Source organism: Pituophis catenifer, unplaced genomic scaffold (assembly GCF_029215685.1).
Source record: "Pituophis catenifer annectens isolate HBS135680 unplaced genomic scaffold, rPitCat1.0.hap2 SCAF_1, whole genome shotgun sequence".
Taxonomy (NCBI): domain Eukaryota; kingdom Metazoa; phylum Chordata; class Lepidosauria; order Squamata; family Colubridae; genus Pituophis; species Pituophis catenifer.
The window spans coordinates 261,346,987-261,373,236 of NW_027256881.1; the positions used below are offsets into that span (position 1 = coordinate 261,346,987).

Here is a 26,250-nt window from a genome sequence, read left to right on the forward strand (position 1 = left end):
TGCACAACGATCTGGAGTAATTTTGGACCACTCCTCTTCACAAAACTATTTCAGTGTAGCAATATTCTTGGGATGTCTGGTGTGAATCACTCTCTTAAGGTCATGCCACAACATTTCAATTGGGTTGAGGTCAGGACTCTGACTGGGCCACTCCAAAAGGCATATTCTGTGCTGTTGAAGCCCTTTTTTGTTGAATTACTTGTATGCTTTGGGTCATTGTCCTGTTGCATCACCCATCCTCTGCGGAGCTTCAGTTGGCGGACAGATGGTCGTACATTTTCCTCCAAAATGACTTGATAAACTCTGGAATTCATTTTCCCATCAATGACAACAATCCGTCCAGGCCCTGAGGCAGCAAAGCAGCCCCAAACCATGATGCTCCCTCTGCCATGTTTTACAGTGGGGATGAGGTTTTGATGTTGGTGTGCTGTGCCTTTTTTTCTCCACACATAGTGTTGTGTGTTCTTCCCAAACAACTCAATTTTGGTTTCATCTGTCCACAGTATATTTTGCCAGTAGTGCTGTGGAACATCCAGGTGCTCTTTTGCAAACTTCAAACGTGCTGCAATATTTTTTTTGGGACAGCAATGGCTTCCTCTGTGGTATCCTCCCATGTACTCCATTCTTGTTTAATGTTTTCCTTATTGTAGATGTGTCAACAAAAATGTTAGCATGTGCCAGAGATTTTTGTAGGTCTTTAGCTGACACTCTAGGATTCTTCTTTACCTCATGAAGCATTCTGCGCTGTGCTCTTGCAGTCATTTTTACAGGACGACCATGCCTAGGGAGAGTAGCAACAGTGCTAAACTTTCTCCATTTGTAGACAGTCTGTCTTACCGTGGACACATGAACGTCAAGGCTTTTGGAGATATTTTTGTAACCCTTTCCAGCTTCATGCACGTCAACAATTCTTGATCATAGGTCTTCTGAGAGCTCTTTTCTGCGAGGCATGGTTCACATCAGACAGTGCTTCTTGAAACCAGTAAACCCAAAACAGGTGTGTGTTTTTAAAGGGCAGGACAGTTGTCAGCAACACATCCAATATCATCACACTGATTGTAATCAAGGTTGGCTCACTCCTGGCTCCAATTAGTTCTTGGAGAAGTCATTAGGCTAGGGGCTCACATACTTTTTCCTCCCTGCACTGAGAATGTTTACATGTTATGTTCAATTAAACCATGGCAACATCTAACGTTTGTGTAGTATTATTTTAAGCAGACTGTGTTTTTCTATTGTTGTGACTTAGATGAAGTTCAGAGCACATTTTATGACCAATTCATGCAAAACTCTACGTAATCCCAAGGGGTTCACATACTTTTTCTTGCAACTGTACATATTCAACAGGATAGGCAACACCTAGCTTATTCCGGAACGCCCTGAATAAACTGGAAATATATCAAGTTCACTTTCCTTTATGGAAAAAACATCCAATCCCAGAAAAGTTTAAGAGTTCTCCTTAGTCCAAGCTTCAAAGGCATTGTCTCCCCAGAACATTCTTTTGTAAGATTCGGAGCCTTGACATTACTACATCCCAGTCTGCGTAGGCTCCTTCAAGATGACGGGATATTTCTGCTCCTGCCTGGTAACTCTGTCGACCATGAAGTAAACGCCAATTATCAAATACCACTACGTCACCTAGAAAGAAGGCAAAGAATTATTTTAACATAAAATCTGTGGTAAATACATCTATACTAATTAGGGACATGATGGAACAGAAAGGCTTACTGATACAATATTTAGAACTACTGAAGCCAGTAATTCCCTAAGTACAGCTTAACATCTGATGATTGCACTGGTATGCAGTTTTCTTGGCGATTTTTTCAAAATAAATAAAAGCAGTTTGTCACTGCTTTCTTCTGAGATTTTTTTCTAACTTCTCAGTGTAGCCTATAGCAGGGATCCCCAATCCCCGGTCTATGGGCCAGCACCGGTCCATGCATGCCAGAAACCGGGTCACGCAAACAACACGGGATGCAGAAAAAACGCCCCCTCTGGTCTGCAGAAAAACCTCTCCACGGAACTGGTCCTTGATGCCCAAAACGTTGGGGGCTGCTGGCCTATAGCATTCAAGTTCTCTCATGAGCATTTACTGAAGTATTAGGAGCATAGTGGCTTGAACGGTTGGGCTGCTGGGGAGGAGGTTAGCAAGCTCACGTTTGAGACCTGAGAGTTGCCATGGGGCGGGGTTGAGCTCCTGTCCTTCACTCCAGCTCCTCCTGGGGATATGAAAGGAGCCCCCGGCTGGCATTCTCAGGGCAACAGTGATGTCACCGGTTAATTCTTTCAAGCAGGAAGCGCCTTGGTGCTTCTGACACAGGTGCAAAATACTGAAGTACTAATAATTTTCAACCAAAGTAGCAGCTTGGCACTGCCAAATGCACTTAATAGGCAAATATTAGGAGAAATCTGCTTCAGGTGCATTTGTATATAAGTGTGTCCATCTATCTCCACTATCACTTCAGAATGCATTTTAAGAAAAATGAGCACTGCATGTGATACATAGGTAAAAAGAAGAGATTTATATAACAAAATAACAGAGAATTGGAAGGGACTTTGTAGGTCATCTAGTCCAACCCCCCGCACAAATAGGAGACCCTACATCATTTCTGACAGACGGCAGTCCAGTCTCTTCTTGAAAGCTTCCAGCGGTGAAGCTCCAATAACTTCTGAAGGCAGACTACTTCATCTGCGCATTCCCTTCCCTGGCTCTCCCCCAAAAGCTGGGGAGAATTGGCAACAAAGTAAAAAAGAAGTCCCAAAGCTGCTTTTTCCAGAAAGCACCTGGATTTTCTTTTTCTTTTTTTTTCTTTGAAAGCATTTGGCTTCTCATCCAAGAAACTTCTTTAGTTCTTTGGGACAACCATGACCAGAATGATTGAGAATCTCAGTAGATAAGCAAAAAAGGAATTTTATTATTCTGGCTAATAAAAAATTAATTAATTAATGAAAGAGTGACATGGGATACAAATTTATACAACAGAACATGTTTTGCCTGGAGCCCTCCTTGTAATTGAAAAACCTACCCTCAACAGTTGGAGAATTTTCTGAAGGAGTTTTTGAATATTTCTTCCTATTTCAACTGAAAGAGACTTTTAAATCAACTGGGAAAAAAGTGATTACCATTTCATCCAGGCCTACCTGGCTTCATTTTGTATGAATATTTATAATCCGTGCTATTTAGGAGACCAACATAGTCCTTGAGAGCAGCATAAAATGGCTTTACTTTTTCAGCAGGTATGTCAAATATTGTATCTCTGGTTGCATTGTTAAAATTGATACGAACCACTTGGCCCTTTTCATCTACACTGTTGAGAAATGAGAGAACAATTCAGGTTATCCTCAAATTTTTCAACAGTTTTATGTTACACCATTCTTCATTCACTGGTATTTTAAATAGGTTAGAGTTATAAACCTTATAATGAATAAACTATGAAACTTACAATGAATTAACTACCATATGATAAATAATTGAGAACCTGACTGGTTTGTTTTAATAAAGCTATTAAGTTTCCCAAAATTTCTTTATAAATTTGAAATTAGAGAAAAGTTAAACACGAAAGCAAAACTAGACAGATTTAGTTCATCCTGTCAGAGACAAGTGTTTTGCTTTTAAATTTTGAGGCTTCATCATGGTTTATACAACTATCTGTGGCATTGGATTGCTATCACCTCTTTTAATACGGAAAGTGTCTTAACTGTAAAAAACATCCTATAAAATGAATGTAGGAGAAATTAAACCAACCATTTGCCCATTATAAAGCTTCCTCCAGCCAGCAGTACTTAATGCTTTTATTACATGCAGATAAATTTCAAAAATGCAATGATGTAATATAATGTCAAACTCGCGTCATCACATTGTTGTCACGTGACATACCGCAACTTTCCCCTTCGCTAAAACAGGGGTGAGCGTGGCCAGTGTGTAATGCATCCGGCCTGTGGCCCACGAGTTTCACACCCCTGATAATATAACAATGTAATGTAATGTAAATGTAATATCATATCTTATCACATAATTCTATATATATATATATAATATATAGATACATACATATGTACGTATGTACATACGTACGTACGTACATATGTATATATTATATGGATGTGGATATATATATCCATCATCTCTCTCTCTCAATATGATAATATGAACAGTACACACATTTTTAAAAAGTTGATTTGTATTCCTGTCCACAAGGTGGCAGGCATAGCCTTAACACTTTTTATTTTGTTCAATAAAACTGACTGCTCAGGGTTTCACCAGTGAGATAGATGGCCATATAAATGTGCTAAATAAATAAAGCAAAAGGATACTTTTGCTTGCAATTCAGGAATAAGACAGCATCAGATAAAAATATACCATATAATTCAATGTTACCTACTCTATAATTCTTTGTTTGGCTTGCATGGCAAAATCGCAGTAATCAACTCCAGTGTCTGTGAAATCTACAAATGTAGAGGTCAAGATTTTGAAGGCATAAGGATTTTGCTCCTTAAATTTATTGGCTACATGAAATCCATCCACAACTTCACTCTCCCCTCCAGTAGAAGTTTGTTTTATACAATGCAGAAACTGAATCTGTAACAAATCAATAACAGGTTATTATTATAAGTTCAACATTATGCTCTACACTTATGTTTTATATAATCAATGTCTTTAGAAGTTTCCTTACTATATAACATGATATGGTTTAATTCTTTAAAAATCCCAAACCTAGAAACATACAGGGACTGTAAAGATTGCTCGCAAAACTTTTTGTTTAAAACTATGTTTTAAAAAATTCTTACAAGCATTTGAAAGTAATATCTTGATGTGATTCTTGGCATAAATTAGAATATGAACTTTCTTTTCTTTCCCATTTGAAAACTTCCTCTTGATTGCCATACCATATGTACTTGTACAACCTCTAAATGAATTTTCAAGGTAACTCCCAAATCTGGGGGGTGGGGGGGAATGGCATCTATTTAGTAGCACACGATCTGCTTAATTCATCAAAAGTATGATACCACAGATTGTTTGAAGGCCTTGAGTAAAAATATCCTATAGCAACACACAGACCACATTAATCTCCTCATCTTTGCAAATACAGCAAGAATGGCAGAAATATGGGCAGTGTTAGAAGTTCAGTAGGTTATTAAAATACTAAACCGAAATACGTATACATTTTCTCCACTGAAACATCATGGGTTTTCTCCCATGAATCCATCTGAGAAATTCTAAGCATTTCTCTGCAATACACTGTATAGTTATTACAGCAACAGATGAAGCTGTGGCCTGAACATAATTTAGTACATGGTTGATTTAAAAGTGATTATGTAGAAAATAACTTGGAATCAGTGTAAACCTCACCAGAATTGATATTCACAAAGGCCAATTTGCACCATTTGGAACTTCTTATAAATTTAAATAGAATGATTATACTGAATAAGGGCTTTGACTGCTGTATGTGGTAGGTAGAAGTTCTACTGTAGAACTCTTTTCAGATTTCCCTGTTTTCGATTAGGAGACTTAAATGATGTTAACTTTGCATTGCTTTAGAATCTCCTTAATGAAATGTTACAGAACTCTATTTATTTTCCACTCTTATACAATACATGAATAAGTTTGTCAGCTAAAAATTCATGATATCTGACATAAATAACACAATAAATAGCACAATATTACAAACTCTGTGCATCTGTGACTACACCTGAGCTGATTAAAATGGAATTGAGAAATACTAACCTTAAACAATACAGTATTGTGTTCTCCAGATGTTTTGGCCTCATCAGCCCTATGACTATGGTGAACTGCAAAATATTGCAGCTGTTTTATTGTAAAATGTCTGAATGAGTACAAGGTTGCTTATCTCAGGAGTAGCAAATAATACATTTTATGAAAGGGCAGAATCAAAAGTACATCTGGAAGTAAGATCTGTACGGGGCACCGTTCTGCGGTGGTTCTCCTCCTACCTCTCTGACCGGTCGCAATCTGTGTTGACGGGGGGGCAGCGGTCGACCCCGAGGCACCTTGCTTGTGGGGTGCCACAAGGGTCGGTCCTCTCGCCCCTTCTGTTCAACATTTATGTAAAGCCGCTGGGTGAGATCATCCGTGGCTTCGGGGTGGAGTTCCATCAGTACGCTGATGACACCCAGCTGTACATCTCCACCCCAGGCCACCCCAACGATGCCCTTGAAGTGATGTCCCAGTGCCTGGAGGCCGTGCGGGCCTGGATGGGGAGAAACAGGCTCCGACTCAACCCCTCCAAGACCGAGTGGCTGTGGCTTCCAGCGTCCCGATATAGCCAGCTGACGCCATCGCTGGCTATTGGGGGCGAATCACTCGCCCCCCCGGAGAGGGCTCGCAACTTGGGCGTCCTCCTGGACGCACGGCTGTCTTTAGAAGACCATTTGACGGCCGTGGCCAGGGGGGCTTTTTATCAGGTTCGCCTGATACGCCAGTTGTGCCCCTTTCTAGATCGGGACTCTCTACGCACAGTCACTCAGGCACTAGTCATTTCCCGCCTGGACTACTGCAACGCTCTCTACATGGGGCTCCCCCTGGGGTGCACCCGGAGGCTCCAGCTGGTCCAGAATGCGGCCGCGCGGGGGATTATGGGGGCGACGAGGCGCTCCCATGTGACACCTCTCCTGCGCGAGCTGCACTGGCTCCCGGTGGTCTTCCGGGTGCGCTTCAAGGTGTTGGTGACCACCTTTAAAGCGCTCCATGGCTTAGGGCCGGGTTACTTACGAGACCGCCTACTGCCACCAATAGCCTCCCACCGGCCAGTACGCTCGCACAGAGTGGGCCTCCTCAGGGTGCCGTCCGCCAGACAATGTCGGCTGGCGACCCCCAGGGGGAGAGCCTTCTCTGTGACGGCGCCCACCCTCTGGAATAACCTTCCCCCGGAGTTACGTATAATAACAGACCTCCGGATTTTTCGGCGGGCCCTGAAAACTTATTTATTTCAACTAGCTGGGCTGGCTTGAGCTAAATTTTAAATTGGTTTTAAATTGGGTTGTTTTAATTTACGGCCAGAATATCTAATTATTTTAATACTGTTTTTTAAATTTTGTATGCTTTGTTTTTACTTAGGCTGTGCACCGCCCTGAGTCCTATTTGGAGAAGGGCGGTATAGAAATTTAAAGAAAACAAAACAAAACAAAAACAAACTAAATGTTATTGTATCACCAGTGCTATTTAAAATTTTAACTGAAGCTATTTGTACCGAAATTAGGGAGCTAAGAGCAAGATATCATTTAAATCAGAAGAGGTTATCTACTATCAAGAGAAGCATTTGAGCCCAGGAGTGAACTGGATGATGACCAATAACTTGTAGTGAAATCCTGTGAACCAATGGCTCCCAAATCAAGAACTATTTGTTTTCAATGGGTTGTACTTTTCAGAATTTACATAATTTACAAAATAAGAACGAGTTGGAAGGGACCTTGGAAGTCTTCTAGTCCAATTCCCTGGTATAGGAAACCCTATACCATTTCAGACAAATGGTTGTCCAATGTCTTCTTAAAAACTTCCAGTGTTGGAGCATTCACAACTTCTGGAGGCAAGTTGTTCTACAAATTAATTATTCTGTCAAAATTTCTCCTTAGTTCTAGGTTGCTTCTCTCCTTGATTAGTTTCCATCCATTGCTTCTTGGCCTGCCTTTAGGTGCTTTGGAGAATAGGCTGACTCCCTCTTCTTTGTGGTAACCACTGAGATATTGGAACACTGCTATCATGTCACTCTTAGTCCCTTTTTTCATTAAACTAGACATATCCAATTCCAGCAACTGTTCTTTATATCTTTCAATCCCCTAATCATCTATGCTGCTCTTCTCTGCACTCTTTCTAGAGTCTCAACATCTTTTTTACATTGTGGTGACCAAAGCTGGATGCAGTATTCCAAGTGTGGTATTACCAAGGCATCATAAAGTGGTATTAACACTTCACGTGATCTTGATTCTATCCCTCTGTTAATGCAGCCTGAATCTGTCCGCTTCACTATAAGCACAGTTACCTATTACTATCTGCATTTCATAAATCAGTTGTCTGTTTTTGAACTTGGAGAGCTTGACTATTAGATTTCCTTCAATAAGCGTTTCAAAATTGGATTATTATGATGTGCTTTGTGAACTTGGGAATAGTTCAGCGCTGCAATTAGTTCAGAAAACACTAGCAAGATGATTAAGCATGTCTGAGTTCTACTGTGTTAATGAGCCAGCTTCAAGATATTAGTGTTTATTCACAAATCTCTAAACCATTTGGAATCCGATTAACTCAAATAATACCATTATATATATAAACATTCAAGAGTTTCAGGAGAGGCTCTACTGTTCATGACACAGTTGTAAACTGGGTCCTATGGGAAGTTCTGCCAATGATGGTGTGTTTTAAATATTCTTTAAAAAAACACTTTTTTTATGTTGATCTTCCCTGAATAAAACTCATGGGCTCCCAGTTTCTACTCCGGTGTCTTTAACCATTATACCAAACTGGCTCTCGTACAACATAAAACACGGCTAATCAAAACATTTCTATTACTATGCTATTGGCACCCATTTTACTGCCTTTTTTAAAAAAAATTCTCTTACCCCTGGTGGAAATTGTAGAACAGGGTAATCGGTATGAAAACTTAGCTTCTCAGTTGTGTAGGCCACGTTGTTGGCATCCAATTTGTCTTGCACTTGCCAAGTAGGCCTTTATAATGAACAAGAAATGAAAAACAAAACTATAATAATCTGCCTGTAAATATCTAGATGCAAATTATACAGATCCAAAAACAGAATAATCCCAAAATTAACATCCACATTAAATTATCAATATCTCACCATTGTTATCATTTTATTAATAACATTTATTAAACTTTAAAAATGCAGCTAATAATTGTTTGAGATGGGGAGAATAATGATCGCAATCACAGGTGACAGAGAACAGAGAAAAGTGGGCTTTGAATTTTCCTCCTCCTCCTCTTCCTCCTCCTTCTTCCTGCAAAACTGCTCTTTCCTTTAGGGGGAAAAGCAACTAGAAATACATCTGGAAAGGAATGTTGAGATCTGAAATTCCCTTTCCTGAAAAATAATACCCCTTGAGTTCTTATTTGTATTCATCCATGTAAACAATTAACTGGCAATGCCTTGCATTGCTAATGACTATAACAGTCTATTTGTTTTTCTTTTCTGAACGCTGAAGGAGATTCCAACCTCGAATTGGCATGCTAAAGGATGCCAATGGACAGATAATAACCAATTCCAAGCAAATCCAAAAAGATGAAAGAAATATACTGAAATACTGTACAGTATATTTGTCAATATCCAGCATACTTTAGAAAATATTCCCTCTTTACAAGAAATTCTAATACTAGAAGATGAAGTCAGATCGACACATTACCAAATCAGAAGGCTACAGGCCACAAAAATATGACAAGCACCAAAAAAATAAAAATAAAAAACTAATAAATATTTTTATGAGGATATGCCAAATAAATTTGGAGAATGGTACAGATGGGATGATGTCAATCTATATACTGGAATATAGTAACGTGATGTGATAGAGTGTGCAAACTACTATGCAATATCCTTAATGTCACATGCTAGCAAAATAATGCTTAGGATCGTCCAATACAGATTTCAGCTCTGTGCAGAAATATTGTGCTGAATTAGATACAGAAAAGATTTTGTACATGTTGATAAGTACTTGTCTTTTTTTCCTTAAAACTAGCCATCTTCTTCACAAAGCAAAATTTCTGAAATTTCAAATAAGGTGAATATGAAACTTTTCGAGTCTGAAATGTTGTAATCTCAAAGTATCGCTGTGTAATGAGTACTACTGTAGTCATATACATCAGTGTGTTTTCCACAGTCATCCTTGATGGAACGATTCCACTAAAAGTCCAATCAAGGGAAAGAATGAGAACATGATTGCTTGCATCTTGACTCATGCACACAGATACAAAATCACACCAAAGGTAGAATGCTTGCAAGACACTTTTAAAAGCAATAAAATTGCACATTGCAGTCATGAAGCTTCTTCTCAATAGCAACGCCTGCCAACAGACATGTGTTCAGAAATCATGAATAAAGGACACTGGCCATGTTGCATAGGGAGATTTATGTTACAACAGAATTACAGAATGGGTGTTAGGGAGCTAGCACATTTACAATTAGGCTGATGGCTCAAATCTCAGTGATCTGAGACAGGTAAAATTAAATGCGGTGTGAGTGAGCTCCAAATTCTTCGAAGGACGCAGGAGCAAAAACAACATAATAAAGCCACTGTATTAACATGACGGTGATCAACTTATTTTCCAAAGCACCTGAAAGCCAGATAAGGAATAATGGATGGAAATTGAACAAGGGAGAGATTCAACCTAGAAATAAAGTGAAATTTTCTGACACTGTGAATAATCAACCAATGGAACAGCTTGCCTTCAGAAGTTGTGGGAGCTTCATCACAGGAAACTTTCAAGAGGAGACTGGACTGCCATCTGTCAGAAATGATCTCATGCTTGGGTGGTGGAGGGGTTGGGCTAGATGACCTACAAGGTCCCTTCCAACTCTGTTATTCTGTTAAATTTCTCAGTAAGCAAATAAGAGGAGAGAAGGGAAATGATATGAGAGGAGCTTCTTTTGCTTCCTTCATCCACTTTTCTCAGACTGCAAGAAAGCTGTAATTAAGTCAGAAAAGTTCTCCCTCAGTCTGTTGGAGTGATCACCTGTGTGTTAGATACATGTTAAAGTTTTCAAGGTGGAATCATGAGTAAGTTCCAGGTGGTAGTAAATGCATCCTTGAGAGAAAGGGAGATTCAAGAGGTAATGGTCCATTCTCTCCTCATGAAGTCACCCTGTCTTCACCCAAACTGGACACGTTCCATCCAGTTTCCAACCACACCTTTTTTTAAGAAAAGTCATTGAGAAGAGGGCTGACCTGTAACTCCAAAGAGCTTTGGAGAAAGCAGATTATCTAAACCCCTTTTAATCTGATTTCAGGCTGGGTCAGGATTAGTCATACTTGATGACATACTGAATGGAGACAATGCAATCTCCTGGCTGTCCTTTATCTTTCAGTGTCTTTCGATACAATGACTATGGTAATAGCAGGAATTGATGGAGAAAAAAAAAAGATATGAACTCTAACAGCAGGAAAGTTTGGAACCCAATTAGAAAATCAGACAATGAGCCAGGCAAAATGGAAGGGACACTACAATGCAGCAGCCCATCAAGTAGCACACAAAGCACTCCTAAATGGAAAACTTCCAAGCAAATTTAAAAAGAGAAAGAGGAAAATAAAACCCAGAAGGAACATCAAGAGAGGGAGCATTTTAAAGATGTTTTTATACTGATGCAGTTAGAAAACAAAATTAAAATATGAAATCTGGTGAAGCAATTGGCCTTGATGTTCGAACTGTTTGAACTGAACAAATACAAACTTTTTGGACTGGGCATCAGACAGATCAAACACCTAATGTACCTTATGCAGTTAGTCATGTATTATAACATAACTAAAACCAGATCTTTTAGATCTAAAGTCAGTATGCCACAGTTAAAAACTATACAAGCATGCAATCTTCAACTACGCTTTATCCATAATAGAAGAATGACTCAAGGTTGGACAGGATTTAGTAGGGAAAGTCGTCCATGGTCCAAATACTGAGCCTCATCATACTGAAGATGGTATGAGAGATACTAAATTACAGCATGGTGTTTATATGCAATCTTTAGAGGCTTGCGACATTGCCATGGTACACAAATATCTCAGTAACTTCCTCTTCCTAAAGAAAATGAACTTGTGTAATTATTATACAACTGAAACTTCAATTCTATCTAAGGACGAGATGTGCAGTGTGATATAGTTTTCTGGGGTGTTTAAAAAAAACTTCACCATCCCCCTTCCTGAAACTTTAATTTTAGCCCTTTTCACGTCGTTTTATTTTATGCTGCTGCACACAGACTTCATTCAGTGCATTTTGCTCCTCTTGTCTTCCCCACCCCGAGTTAATCCTCTGCCAAACATTGCCTGCTTAATTCATCACATATTCACTATCCATTACAGTCAACTGGCAGAGATGATTTTTCCAAACCACTGCTTTGCTATTTTTAACTCGTAACAAACTCTTCTATTTAGCAAATATTAACTTGCTCTTTTGTGGGAACTTCAGTACAGCTTAACTTGGTTGGTCATAGTCAATTAACTCAAACTCAAGTAGTTAAACCATTCCATAATTGTTTTTCTCTCTCCCTCTATCTCAGTGGTGGGTTCCTCCCGGTTCCGCTGAGCCGGTAGCGGTGATGATATGACGTTACCGAATCAGTTCTGCCCCCCTGCCCCCCCGTGTTATTCTTACCTTTAATTTGGCCCCACCCCCAATCTATTGCTGCCTCCTGAGTCCCAGATGATGGGCTATAAGGAAAAAAACTGTTTAAACTCTTGCCGTGGGGCTTCAAAGGGCCGCCCTACAGCTGATCAGTGGTAAAAAGCAGTTTGGTAGTAGACCGGTGCCTCCTAAAACAAATGAATAGACCGGTGCCTGCAAAAATAAATGGGTAGACCAGTGCCTACAAAAATACATAAGTAGACCAGTGCCTGCAAAAATAAATGGGTAGACCAGTGCCTGCAAAAATAAATGGGTAGACCGGTACAGCTCTGCAAACAGTTAAAAACCTGGTAGACCAGTACCTCTGCTAAATCCTAAAGAATTGTCACATGACCATCAAGCCACGCCCACATAAGCCATGCCCACAGAACCGGTAGTAAAAAATTTTAGAGCCCATCCCTGGTCTATCTGTGTGTGTGTTGGGGGGGGTGGGGGTTGCATGAATGAGACAGACAGACAGACAGGATTGAATTATATAATAAACAGTATATTTTTCTCTAAATGCAAGGGAAAATACAGTAAAAACTTTTCCTTCCTCCCTTCCTTCCTTCCTTCCTTCCTTCCTTCCTTCCTTCCTTCCTTCCCTCCCTCCCTCCCTCCCTCCCTCCCTCCCTCCCTCCCTCGGTTTATTTGTCTCGCTTAATATGTTTTTTTAAGTTAGTAGACTTGAGATTATTCTGAAATCATCAGGAAAAAAACGAGAGTCGATTTCAAAATGGCCTTTAACTTCATGGTGAAAATGCAACATGAGATGGCACATCCAGGGCCCATGATCTTCTGCTGGAACATATTAACTTATTCTCTACTTTTGAGAGTGTTTTTCTGCGTAGATTCCAGAAATGCTCTGACTTCCAATTTTTATTGTTCCAATAAAATAAAATATCTGTAGCTCAGGGTTTAATTGTGGAGTTCTTGTTGCTCAGACATCATCAAGAACTCCACAATTTTATTATTTATAACAAACCATTTATGCCTAAGGGATGAAGATGTAGTCATTTTTCTTCAATTATTCACAACTACTTTTCCTCTCCATTAGTAACTACATGACAACTGAGAGATAAAACTCTACGTTATTAGTTCTCAGCATTAGAGTGAATTTGGATGTACATATTCTTCCAGACCTCAACATACAAACAATCCTCTTATGAACAGTTATTGTTTGTAAGTCCATTTGGTTCATAAATTCAACCAAGCCTATATTTTAAAAATGCATGGTACAGTTCTTACCTTACATAACTTAAGTCACATTTCTTCTTGTCCACCTGATCAATTGCGGACTAACCCTAACCCTTATGCCCTCTAAGCACCAATGCCTTGACTTCTTCTCACCCCTTGCTTATAGGGGATGGCCAAGAGTACATCCTCCCAGCCAGTGGAGGGAGACCAGCTCTGGGTCCAGAAGTCCTTTCCTGCATTGATCCACAGCAGCTTTGGCCACCAGCTCTAGAGGCTGGTCTAGAGTTGTTCCATGGGGACTGTCATTGGGGAAAAGCCATCGGCAAGATAACCAGGTGCTGCCATCCTTTGTGACCCATAGGCAGAGGACTAAGGTACACTGGTTGGACTTGACTGTATGAACAGCAATGGGCCACCCTTTGCTTTGCCATTTTCCACAAGAATAAGGTGGTGCATTTGGTGGGCGTTCCCAGTGGCGAGAGATCCTTGGCCCCAGGTCCCTTAACAGTATTAAGTATCTGGGAGTGCAGATAACTAACAATCTGAATTGGTCTCTCCACACATCATCCTTAGTGAAATGTGCAAACCAGCGTCTGCATTTCCTGTGTCGGATGAGAAGAGCACATCTTTCTCCTTCCGTCCCGGCCACTTTTTACAGAGGCATGATTGAGAGCATTTTAACAAACTGCATCACTATTTGGTTTGGTGGTAGCAGTGCCTCAGATAGAAAGTTCATACAGAGAGTGGTAAGGATAGCCAAGAAGATTATAGGAAGCTTGCTTCCTGTTATTCATATACTGTTTATAAGTACTAAGTGCTTAGAGCTCAAAGCATTGTTAGAGATCCTACACATTCACTTTATGGTCTGTTTCTGTTGCTCCCCACTGGGAGGAGGTTTCGAAGTATTCTGATTCAGATTCTGTAACAACTTTGTTTCTTATGCCATCCATCTGGTAAACTTGCAAGATTCATTTTTCTCGCCATGTACATGTATACACCCAAACTAGACTGTATTGTTTCTCTGTGTCATATAACATATGTGGGTACGTGGATATAATCTTTTATCTATCTATCTATCTATCTATCTATCTATCTATCTATCTATCTATCTATCTACCTACCTACCTACCTACCTACCTACCTACCTACCTACCTACCTACTGTCATGTTTATGTAGTGTATATTGGAGATGGTGACCCTTTGAGAGCTGTAATGCAACAAACTTTCATTTAAATGTATGCTGATCGGTATACATTCAAAGTGATAGTAAAGTTATTCTAAGTCTAAGTCATTCTTGTGCAGTCACAAGCCTCTTTGTCTGCCTGGTGGCTTGACTTTTCCTCCCTCTTCTCCTTGCTATCGAGCCTCTTCCTGGGGCAGCACTCAAGCGGAGCAAACACCTCCCCAACCTGGTGACTTTTTCCCATCCCGCAAAGAGGGGCTTTGGACCTCTTTCAGACTCTGCTCAGTCGATGGGCCTGCACCCTGGTAATGGGTCATTTCCAGCTTTCTTGACTATAGACTTCCAGTGTGCCATAAATGAAGCCTTTGCTGCCTTTTTCTACCTTCCAGGACTTTCTAGGTTGGATTACAAATATTTGTAACTTGGAAGTTCATAAGTAGGAGACTGTCATTTCCAACCTTGGATTATTAATATCTGTATTGTCTGGGAATTGCCTGTGCAGAGTGCCAATCTGGGTAAGACTGGCTAAGCCAATGCTGAGTACGCAAATGGAGCTTCCATATCACCTTGCATAAAAACATGGCTGGGGTGTATGTGAATAATTGTTGCTTTTGTGTTCTAATCTGAAAGGAATGTAAATCTTCTAGTCAAGGTTTGGAATGTGTATATGTAATCGCTTTCTCCTGTTTGTTTTTTATAGCTTCAGACAGAGGAAAAAGAAGTGGAGAATTTTTGGATTCTAACAAGACCAACCGATATTATCTAAAACAAAAAAGGGGTGGGGGAATATTAATAGTTCTTATTGGCTGGAAGCCTTTCAATATACTGGGTTTTGTGGCTTTTCAGCAGATCGTTAAATGCATTGTTACAATAGTATTCAAGTAAGGCATTGGAAATACTGGGGATCTGCTAGCCTGTATAGATATTCCCTAAATAATTTTCATGTTGTCCTTTTCTTATAATGTGAGAGTCTACTCTAGACATGCAGATTTTGGAGACATTACTAAAATGAGAAACAGACACAGCTAATGTGTATTTTTAAATAAACAGATAAAACTACTATTATTTGGATAACAAATATTCAGATGACCACTTGGTTTCACTAAATAGAATTTTCTCTTTGTTGCCATCTCCTAGTAATATAAAAGTGGCTAAGTGCTGGTTTAGTAATCTAAAAGTGGCTAAATTGTTGTCTTATAAACTAGGAGGCAGTGAATTCTAGGCCTCCCTTTGGCATGAAAACTAGCTGGGTAACTTTGAGTCAGTCACTCACTCTTAGCCCAATCTACTACACAGGATTGTTGTAGGCATATTAAGAGGCAGGAGGTCTGTTTGCCACCTTAAATTATGTAGAAGAAAAGGTAGACTAAAAATATAATAATAATAATCTGGATTTTGGCAGTCAGATATGATAATTGTATCACAAAAGCCAACGTTTCAAGATTGCTTAACTCAGAAGACACCCCAGAAGTTGTAGAAACTGAAAAAAATATAATCATTTTAATGTTGTAAGCCTCCCAGAGTTTACCATGTGGTAAGATGGGTGGCTCATAAATTTAATAAATAAATAAAAATTTAAATGACAATAAAAGTCACACAAAATATTCTCGGCATTTCTACAAGACTCTTTCTGCTGAGAGAGTTAAACATGCTCATGACTGTGACTGTGATAAAAAGTGTTCCTGCATAAACCTATTTCTCAACAAACTGGAAAATATATTTTTACTGCACATTTGAATTAAACAGTCACATTTCTGAAGGATATTATCAGCATTTAAAATGAAGCTTTCTGTAACCCATATTAACCATAGCAACAAATTCTGAACAGATGTCTACAGGCTGCTTTAAGACTAACAAAAGAAAAAAGTTGAAACATAGGATGGGCAAAATAAGACACCAGGCTGGGAAATCGATGGCCCTGAACAGAGGTATATAATCAGTTTTACACAGAGTTAGACTTCTGAAGTCTAATACCATTATTGCAGGTGGAGAGCTTAAATGATGGATTTAATTTCTTCAATGGAGATACAAATTTTATTAATAATCCACAGGGTCTCTTATCACCACTAGCTAGTGTGCCAATATGCACATACTGGGAGAAAGCAGACCTTACTATAATTAAAGTACATTTGTTTTTAATTGTAGACAAGATACAAAATGGGAAAATGAAAATGTCAGTGTGTTAATCTATGGTACTTAATGACCTCAAAATGTTTTCAATTATAACTCTCATTAGCTGAGTCTTGCAGGGCAAATGATCAAAGATTCTGGGATTTAAGGGAAGCTGGTTCTAAAACTTTTTACTGTTAATTATAGCACTGCGGGTTAAAATTTTTACATTTATTCTATGCTAAGAACTGGTTCATCTGAAATGTTAACACCATGATTTACTTTACATCATGTGCAGCAGTCTGCAAATTTTATGTGACTTACAAAATCCTTTTTTGTATGGTTCCTGGATCTCCCAAAATTATTTTGCTAAATTTCAAGGGCAAAGTGCCAAGAAACAGAGGTACAATTTCCTGCTGTTTCATATCTAAAACAAGACAAAAATACACTATAAGCCTGTTTGTAGGCTTAAAACACCAAAATCCAATTAATAAATGAAAATAAACATAGTTTTGCTATCATCTACTAGTTATCTGGATTACTACAGCTCAGATATGTTAGTCATAGTTCAGATAAGGAAGGTCTGTTCTCTGCTTTTTTCCCTGGGTTGGCTGTGAGGATATTAAAAATGTCTAATAAAGATTAATCAGTTTATCATGTCATCTCAAAATTCTGCTGGTGGCAATGGTAGGATAAATCATGATATGAAGTTGCCTTGTTTCCAAAAAAATCAAATTTATCATCCCCCCCAAATCAAAAGTGTTAAATTGCCATTAATTAAAACGGACTTCCTAATTTCCAAATTTTTCTTAATAGTTGTCCTGGAAAAGGCAGAGCAATATAGGATTCTTATCTGTCTGGCTGTTGTAAGGTTAAACCATGGTTTGTGTTATACCTGAATATTGAATATTGAAGCTGTCTCTGGACCGACTGAAATGCCTTTAACACTACTAGGATCTTTCCTGGTACTAGTAATACCAAAAATGTGAAGAAAATGCTTAGCCATGGCAGACAAAGCCACATGGTTTTGAAAATGTAACAACTTACCCATAAAATGTGAGGCGAAGGAATCCAATGCGCCGCCCGAGCTTCAGAATTTCTCCCTGTTTGATAGCAGCTCCTGTTAGAAGCACAATTCCCACCTTTTTAAGGGCAACCAACCACTTGTATGCACTTTCATCACTGTGCAATACCTCTTCAAAGTCCATAGTAGGGAGCTCAAGATCAGAACCCCAATACTGGCGCTCTGCATAAGAAATATATAAGTCAATTATTAGGAATTATTTTATTATAGAGAATTCCATTTTATTCTATATTGATCAGACTGCAACTTGGGTTTTGTGTTCAGTTTTAAGTATCGTACTTTAAATTCAGACAAACTGGTTCCAAGAAGATAAAGGTGGAAGAATCAGTGAGCTAGTCATATGAAGGGAAACTGAAGCAATTGTTAATATGTACACTTGACCACAGGAGAATGAGTGAAGGACTTCTAAATCCTAAAATGCTGTTAGAAATATTTAAAACATCTTTTCCATCTTTTCATAGAACAGGAGGCAAAATAATAGATTCCAGTTATAGAAAGGCAGATTATAGGTCAATATTTTAAAAAAAATCTAGCAGAAACAATTTGGTAATGGAAGAATTACTCAGAGAACCAGGTTGATATGTAGCAAGACTTTCCACTTTGGATGAATAGCCACCAAGCTGATGTGCATCACTGAGACATAGAAACATAGAAAACTGACAGTAGAAAAAGACATTGTGGTCCATCAAGCCTGCCCTTTTGAGTTTTTGGTTTTCTTCTTAATTTATGTATTTATTTTTAATTATTTTTTTTATTTTTTATTCATTTTTATTTTTTTTAAAGTTTGTCGGTTGAGACCTGGTAAGCTTGGAGGGAGATTGCCCTACTCGCAGTTATGTCCATCTGGATTTTGAGTCTAATACTAGCTGTGCTTCCAGGGAAAGAGGATGCAATGTCAGTTGTTATTAAGGCAGTTGCATGGACTTTTAGAGGTGTTGTTTTGCAGGTAACCGAACGTGAGATGCTCTGGTTGAAGCTCAGCTGTAGAGAGCACTTGGAATTGTTGCTATTATACTAGCTTCCCTGCTGTGTGGTAACATCCCTGCTTGACCGGGTACATTTCATCCCCAGTTTCAGTGGTGGGTTGCCCCCGGTTTGGACAGGTTCTATAGAACTGGTAGTAAAACCGGAGGGAGATTCCTCCCACCCACCCTGATGTCATCAAAATGCTTCTGCGCGTGCGCAGAAGACAGCGCACATGCACAAGAAAAGCGAGCAAAGCGCGGCCCCGTTGCGAACCGGTAGTAAAGGTAACTAGAACCCACCCCTGCCCAGTTTGGTATGGAAACCCCAAGCCTTGTTGTTCTTGGGGACTTCAATCTCCCCCTAGATGAGGTTGAGGCTGGGTCAGCTCAAGAATTGACATCTACCATGGTAACCATGGAGCCAACCCCATAATTGAGAGCTTGACATATGCCAGACATCATACACAAAAACTGGTTATTATTTCAGGGCAGTGTGCATTTGGCTCTTGAGGATGTTACAATTAATCTTTTGCCACTGTCAGGTAACTCCTTAATTTGTTTTTTAATTTGTTTTTGGTGCAGCCTCCTCCAGAAAGAAAATAGGACCTATTAGATTAATCTACCACAGACAATAAACCCTGCTGGCTTCCAGAAGACGCTTGGATATTTTTTTCCCTAAGGATCTGATGAGCATTTTAGTTGAGTTTTTGATCATTCTCTATAATGGGGGCCTTTGGCTTAATTGCTACCCTACGGCCTCTTATTGTTTGCTGATCCTGGAGATGTGCCTAGAACTCTGTTGGAGGAAGATGAAGAACAAATCAGAGCACCAATAGGATCCCATATGAGCAATCACATTGTGGTAATAAGAATAGCAAAACATTATTTTTCTACTCTTATCATGGCCACAAAGAGTCATCCAGATTCCCCTTTTTAAAATGAGCCTGCTGGGAAGGAATGAATTACAGGACCATCTGCAGAGTCACTGTGAAGAATAGCGCCAAATAAAGTTATAAGGATTCACTTGAAGCTGAACTATGACTTTGTGAGTCCCGATGAATGATTGAAGCAAGGTCTTATGTGAGTAGCTGAGATGAATTTGAGCCTGTAACTCCTGAGGTAAACAGGATCCTTGGATTGGCTAATGTGACTACAAGTTTATTATATCCATGTCCCTCCTGATTGTTTAAGGCTGTCCAGAAGGTGACATGAGGAAGGGTTGTTGAGTCCACTCAAGAGGCTTTGCTGAAACAAAGTTGTACTGGATAATTTTCATCCCATTTCCAACTTTCCTTTTAGGGAAAGTTGAAAAGGTGATTAGGTTGTGATTAAAGAAGACACTGGTAGAAACTGATTTATGTGAACCCCTTCCAGTCAGATTTCAGGCTTGGATATAGTAGTGAGCAGCTCAGGTTGCTTGTTAATAACTACTTTTGATGGAGTCAGAACAGAAAGATTGCAACAATAATTTATCTGATGTTTTCAACAACATTGGACATGGTATCCTCCTGGTCTACCCACACAATTTAGGAATGGAGACACGTCACAGTCTTTCACTTACTATCTCTATGGTTGGGTTCAGTTGGTTTGATAGGAGGCAAGAAATCAAGTCCAAAGCCTCAAGTGTGTGGCATAATTCTCTCCTCTTCTGTTTAACATTTAGCATCGGGTGAGGACATTCATTGGTTTGTGGTCATATATAATCAACATGTAGATGATACTTAAATGTACATCTTGATTCCAGACTATTTGGGAAATGCTGGAGATTGTTGGAAGGAACAGGTTCAAGCACATCCTTGACAAAAGCTAGTACTAATTGGGTTTTGGACCCCTCAGAGATGGGGATTATTCATCTTTAATGAATGAAGACAGGGCTGCACTGCCGCCTTCAGAACTGGTGCATAATTTGGGGGTCTACATGGACTCATAGTTACTGCTCAAGGTGGCAGTTTGGCTATGGAGGTTTTCACTTAAGTCCATCTTGTATGCTAATTATGCCCCTACCTGGACTAGGCGGCCTTTCAGATCAGCACTCACACATTGTATTATAGCAAATGTGTTGGGGGTACCCTTGAAAACTACAAGGAAGCTGCAACTAATACAGAATGCAGTGGCGTAGAATTAGGGGCATGCCATGTCGTGCTCATCTAACGCCTTTGCTTCATGAACTGCACTGGCTTTTAGTAGACTCTGTGTGCAATTCAAGTATTGCTTATTACCTGTCAAGTTCTTCACAGCATTTATGTAGTTTCTGCTCAGATGATATAATCAGAAATAGTAGACATGCTCCTGTCTTCTCCAAGAAATAGTAATCTAATGGGACATAAGAACTGTGCTTCTCTGTCATAACACCAGCCCTCTTCAGTACCTTCCCCCATTTGAGTTTTATCTAGTGTGCACTCCGTGTTTAAAATAGCCTTAAAAATTTGGGTTCCCCCCAAGCCTTGGATTAGAGTGTTTGGCGGGTCCTGTATATTTTTTCCATTTGGAATGGTTGTTTTTTTTGCAGGCATTTGGAAATAGTCATTATAGAATTGGACTGCTTTAAAAATGTAATGGAAGATTAATAAAATAAATACAATAAGAATAGGAATCCTTTAATAGCACTCAATTACAAATAATAAAGACTATTAAGGCAGGCTGAAAGCAGCTGAGTAACATTGCATGATTATTATGGAACAAGTCCCGTTCTGAATGTTAGCGGTGGACAGACATAAAAAGAACTAGCATTACTGAACAAAATAGGTCTATATTAACTCTTTATGTAGAACTAGCTGATTTCAAAAGAGCAGCACCTCAACAGTGATAAATTATTCTAATGTGCGAAGAATCTAGTCCACATGAAAGATACCATATGAATTGTGGTGGAACAGCCTTCCCACTAAAATTTAGAGGGCCCCTACACTTTTGGCCTCTCAGAAAGCCATGAAGGCCTGATTCTTCACTCAGAGAGTAGGCCAGGATGTGAATTGAGGCCAGCATATATGCAGCCAATTTGAGGTTGATATGGTGCCTTGGATAGTGTGATGGGATTTAATTTGGGGGTGTTTATGCTTGTATTGTTTAGTTTAGTTTAGTTTGGTTGTTGTTAGCTGCTCAGGATGGGTGGCCATATAATGCTTTTGAAATAAATAAATGACTCTTTTAAAAAAATGACTATGGTTCTATTTCCCAAATACCTAGAAAAGGTGCAAAGTTCCTCATCAAGATGTACAAAGTTAAAAGAACTGAATTCCAAAAAGAGAATCTCTCACAATGGAGTTGTAGCCTTTTGCTACCTCTCATGAAATGACACAGCTGGGGGAATTCTATCTGCCAAAAGGAAAAGCTTTTCTCATTGCTAAAAATACAGAAAAAGGCTAAATTTCAAAAGTAACATTTGGGAAATCTCTCAGGAAAGCAGTTGCTCTTTTAAACTGTGTGCATCATGTTGCAAACTGTAAATAATTACAAACTTTAAAACAAAATCTGAAAGACTCTTTACATTTTACCAAACAACCTGAAGTATTCCCTAACTCAACTAATTATTGCAATTGAAGAAGATGCCTTTTGTTCTTCATTACACAGAGAATATCAAATCATTCCCATCTCAGAAATTTCTTTGTTCTGGCATGAATGTTAGAAGTATCCTTTCAGAAACTTCTAGGTTTAGAAACACTCTTCCTGGAATATCACTTTGGGGCAGGGAGGGTTAAAAAAATGTGGGTCTGTTATTTACCTTCCTCAGGCTGTTGGATAAACCAGATTATTTATCTGATGGAATAGTTGTGTGCTTTCCCAGGAACAATAAAATACCCAAGATTTACTTTTAGCAATGGCTGTGATAGTACTTTACTATTGAAAAAGTAACTACTGCTGGATCATGAAAGACAAGAAACTACTGCAGCTATCTGTAATAAAACGGCAGTTGCATAAAGCATGTCAAGATTAAGAGCCAGAAGAAACATATGCTACATCTGTGTGCTCGTGCAGTATGTGTACACACAGATCTTTAAAAAGGTGACGTGATTTCCTTGGAATTTTTCTCTTTTCCATTTTAGAAAATACTCTATAATAATGGACAGCCAAGGGATTTAGCTAGGTACTCTTTGCCAGTTCCTTTTATTGCTAAGCTGTCAGTTAGATTTTGACAAGAGAACATCTTTTGTGGGAATCCTTTGGGGGAAAGATGGATGCCAAAACAGACATGGTGGAGGAAAGCATATTTGTGGTTCCCATGTTTGCTTGGCTTTTGAAGAGTGAGATACTGTATATCGACCAATTTTTATAGTTAAGACCATAAGTGAGTTAATTGAGATGAAAACTGTCTTTTTCTCTTTGTTGTTTCTTCAACCTCTTCCACTCTGTGTTTAATGAGAGGGAAATGGGATACCTCAAATGATAGGAGGATGATTTAGTTCCTTTGCATGGAAATTCCCCTTCTCCATTTTATGTGTGAAGTAGACAAACAGATAAATAAACTAGCACAACAATCATCAAAGTCAGTGGTGAAATTCAGCTGATTCTATCCAGCTTGGGCGAACCGGTAGCTCTGCCCACCCGCCCGGACGTCATCACGTCCCATTTTTGACCCTCTGTGCATGCGCAGAGGCTCTACACATGTGTAGAGGCGCACAAGTTCACATTTGTGAACCGGTAGCAAAGGTAAGTGAATTTCACCCCTGATCAAAGTGTTTAGTTTCAGGAAAAAGAAAAGCAACTGAAATTAGAAATAAAAACCTGATTACAGTGGGCTGAAGGAGGTGGTAGAAAAAGAACTATGTATGAAGTGTATGTAATGAAATACAGCCATCTTCCCCAACTCCTTGCCCTCTTATTTTAACTGTATTCCAAAATTCACAGTTAGCAAGATTGTTGTTTATTCTGGCTGAGAATTCTGCAGCAGTACTAATAGCACATCTGGAGGAAACATGGTGGGGAAAAGATGCAATAGAGAGTTAGAAAGCTTGACAGGTAGTATTTTTGCTCCAGGTATACCAATTCATAAATCAAAGAAAAATGTGGAAGTTTTTAATGAAAGCACCTAATTAAATTACAATTCAAAGTTCCAGCTAGATTCCCCTTTCTGTTCTGTGAGAGATTACAGAACAATGCAATGTACAGTAGCAATGTACATGTTTTCATACAGGTCACTGGCATCTGGCATTTAAAGGTAGAGCTTTTACATCCCTCTCTAGGCTGTATAAAAGCTAATCTGAACTGTGCTAATAGACATATACAGTAAAATTACTTTTTTTAAAATGCAAATAATATAAGCTTTAAAACCAATAGGTATTTTAACAGAAATTAATAACTATTGTGGGGGGAAAGGGAGAATTTCCAGCAATTATGGCTCAACTACAACAAAGTGGAATCAAACATTTCCATTTATTATGTCAAATGATTTACACACATTTCAGTACTGCTGAAAAGGAACAGTAGGGCATGAATCTGTCCCTCTTTTCAGATGCTCTTTTATTTCCCGTATCTCTGTTTCTCTTTCAGTTTCTAAAAAATGTTTTCCATATCTTTGTAGGTTTTAATCCTTATTAGAGAGTCCTTTATTGACATGGACTGAAAGCTATTTATAAATATACCAAACACACCTCTATTTTTTAGGATTAAGTAGCTAACGTCAACTGGCCACAGGGATTTTAAAGAGATAAAAGATTTGTTTTGCCATTTTTTATACTTGGTCTAAATTTTCATGTTGTACACAATTACAGATATTTGACAATACTGTCATTTTGGCATCAATGTCTAGCTTGGAAACTATATTTCTAATCTTGAAAATGAGAAAGCAGCATTTTTTATTCTATTGTTTGCTGTATTCTATGTTTGCTCTACCTACATAGCTTTTCTATACAGGTAGTGCCTTGTTTACCGACAAACAATTAGAACTGGCAACTCTGCCATTAAGCTAAATGGCTGTTAAGAGAAACTGCGATTGTGCTTGTGATCTACATCAGCTTTTCTTTGTTTTACAAACCCGTGATGGTCATAAATAGTTGCAAAGTTACTTAGTCATCACCATTGTAACTGCAAACAGTTGCTAAACGAGGTAGTCACTAAACAAGGACTACCTGAATTTGTAGGGAAAAAACAGTTCTTCAGGATCTGGGAACTGGAAATGTTACAAACTGAAAAGGTGTTAAATGAATTATAGAATCTATAGAAAGGCTGTGGCTTGCAACTTCAAAATGAGCTGTTCAGAGTAGTCTGTATACCATTTGACAAAAATAGCTGAAACAAAAGGCCATTCTCCACTAGGAATTTATCTCAATATTATAATATCCATCCAATAGTTCAGAGCTATCATTGTGGAACAGCAGGAGAAAGATACCTGAACTACATCTAAAATAGATCACTATTTCACTTATCTGCTGAATAAGTATGAATGTAACAAAACAATTTTACCATCCTGATCAAGTTGATGAATCTAGCCTACAATATATATATATATATATATTACTTTCATACATAGCAACTACCTACAATAGCTCGAAACTGCATCTCTCTACATATTGAAGTACATAATACCTTGTTTGGGAGAGAGAAAAAAAGTGAGAAACCAATGGTCTCTGGATACACTCCACACCTAACAGAATGCTCTCTGACTCTCGTGATTGCAAATTAGAAGCAACATATGATTCTATGGATGTGGCAATGGATACTGATGATGTCATACTTTGACACTAACTACTTTGACACTTTGGCTAACTAAGAATACAGTGTAGGATGTTGGGCTTCAGCTCTTCCTTAATCCTTTTCAGAGTTGTTCAACTTAATGATACCCTGGACAGTATAATGGCCTCTTTCCCAGACTAGGCAGACTATGATTCTTACATAAAATTATTTAATAGCTTACAAAATTTATATTTTCATTGTGTAAACTTTTGGACTTCTGAGTTAAGAGTTTGTTGTGCCAATCCATTGTGATGTTTATTACACTGCAATGTATCATTGTGATGTTTATTACACTGCAACGTACCAATAGAAATTAGTTCAAATTAGATTATTTATCTGGAAATGCATAACTTATTTTTCAGTTTACAAAGTTTCTCAAAGCAAAGAATAGGAATAAAAAGACACGATTTAAAATTTCAATAATAAAGCATTAATTAAAGCATCCCGGTGCCTGGAGGCCGTACGGATCTGGATGGGGAGGAACAGGCTCAGGCTCAACCCATCCAAGACTGAGTGGCTGTGGTTTCCGACGTCCCGATATAGTCAGTTGACGCCATCACTGACTATTGGGGGCGAATCATTGGCCCCCACGGAGAGGGCTCGCAACTTGGGCGTCCTCCTGGATTCACGGCTGTCTTTAGAAGAGCACTTGACGGCCGTGACCGGGAGGATTTTTCATCAGGTTCGCCTGATTCGCCAGTTGCGTCCCTTTCTGGATCG

The 26,250-nt window shown here is 38.9% G+C and overlaps 1 protein-coding gene across 1 annotated transcript in view; it reads right to left on the reverse strand.

Annotated features, from left to right (window-relative positions):
- Nucleotides 1–1,441: 1,441 nt before the first annotated feature.
- The window catches only part of BBOX1 (gamma-butyrobetaine hydroxylase 1), a 35,139-nt gene continuing 10,330 nt past the window's right edge, over nucleotides 1,442–26,250 (reverse strand). Inside the window, exons 5-9 of the mRNA XM_070957540.1 lie at nucleotides 17,863–18,061; nucleotides 8,569–8,674; nucleotides 4,380–4,576; nucleotides 3,139–3,305; nucleotides 1,442–1,635 (exon numbers count right to left, since the gene is read on the reverse strand). Coding sequence (XP_070813641.1) covers nucleotides 1,469–1,635; nucleotides 3,139–3,305; nucleotides 4,380–4,576; nucleotides 8,569–8,674; nucleotides 17,863–18,061 — 836 coding nt within the window. The 3' untranslated portion in view covers nucleotides 1,442–1,468. The remainder of the gene's footprint in view (nucleotides 1,636–3,138; nucleotides 3,306–4,379; nucleotides 4,577–8,568; nucleotides 8,675–17,862; nucleotides 18,062–26,250) is intronic.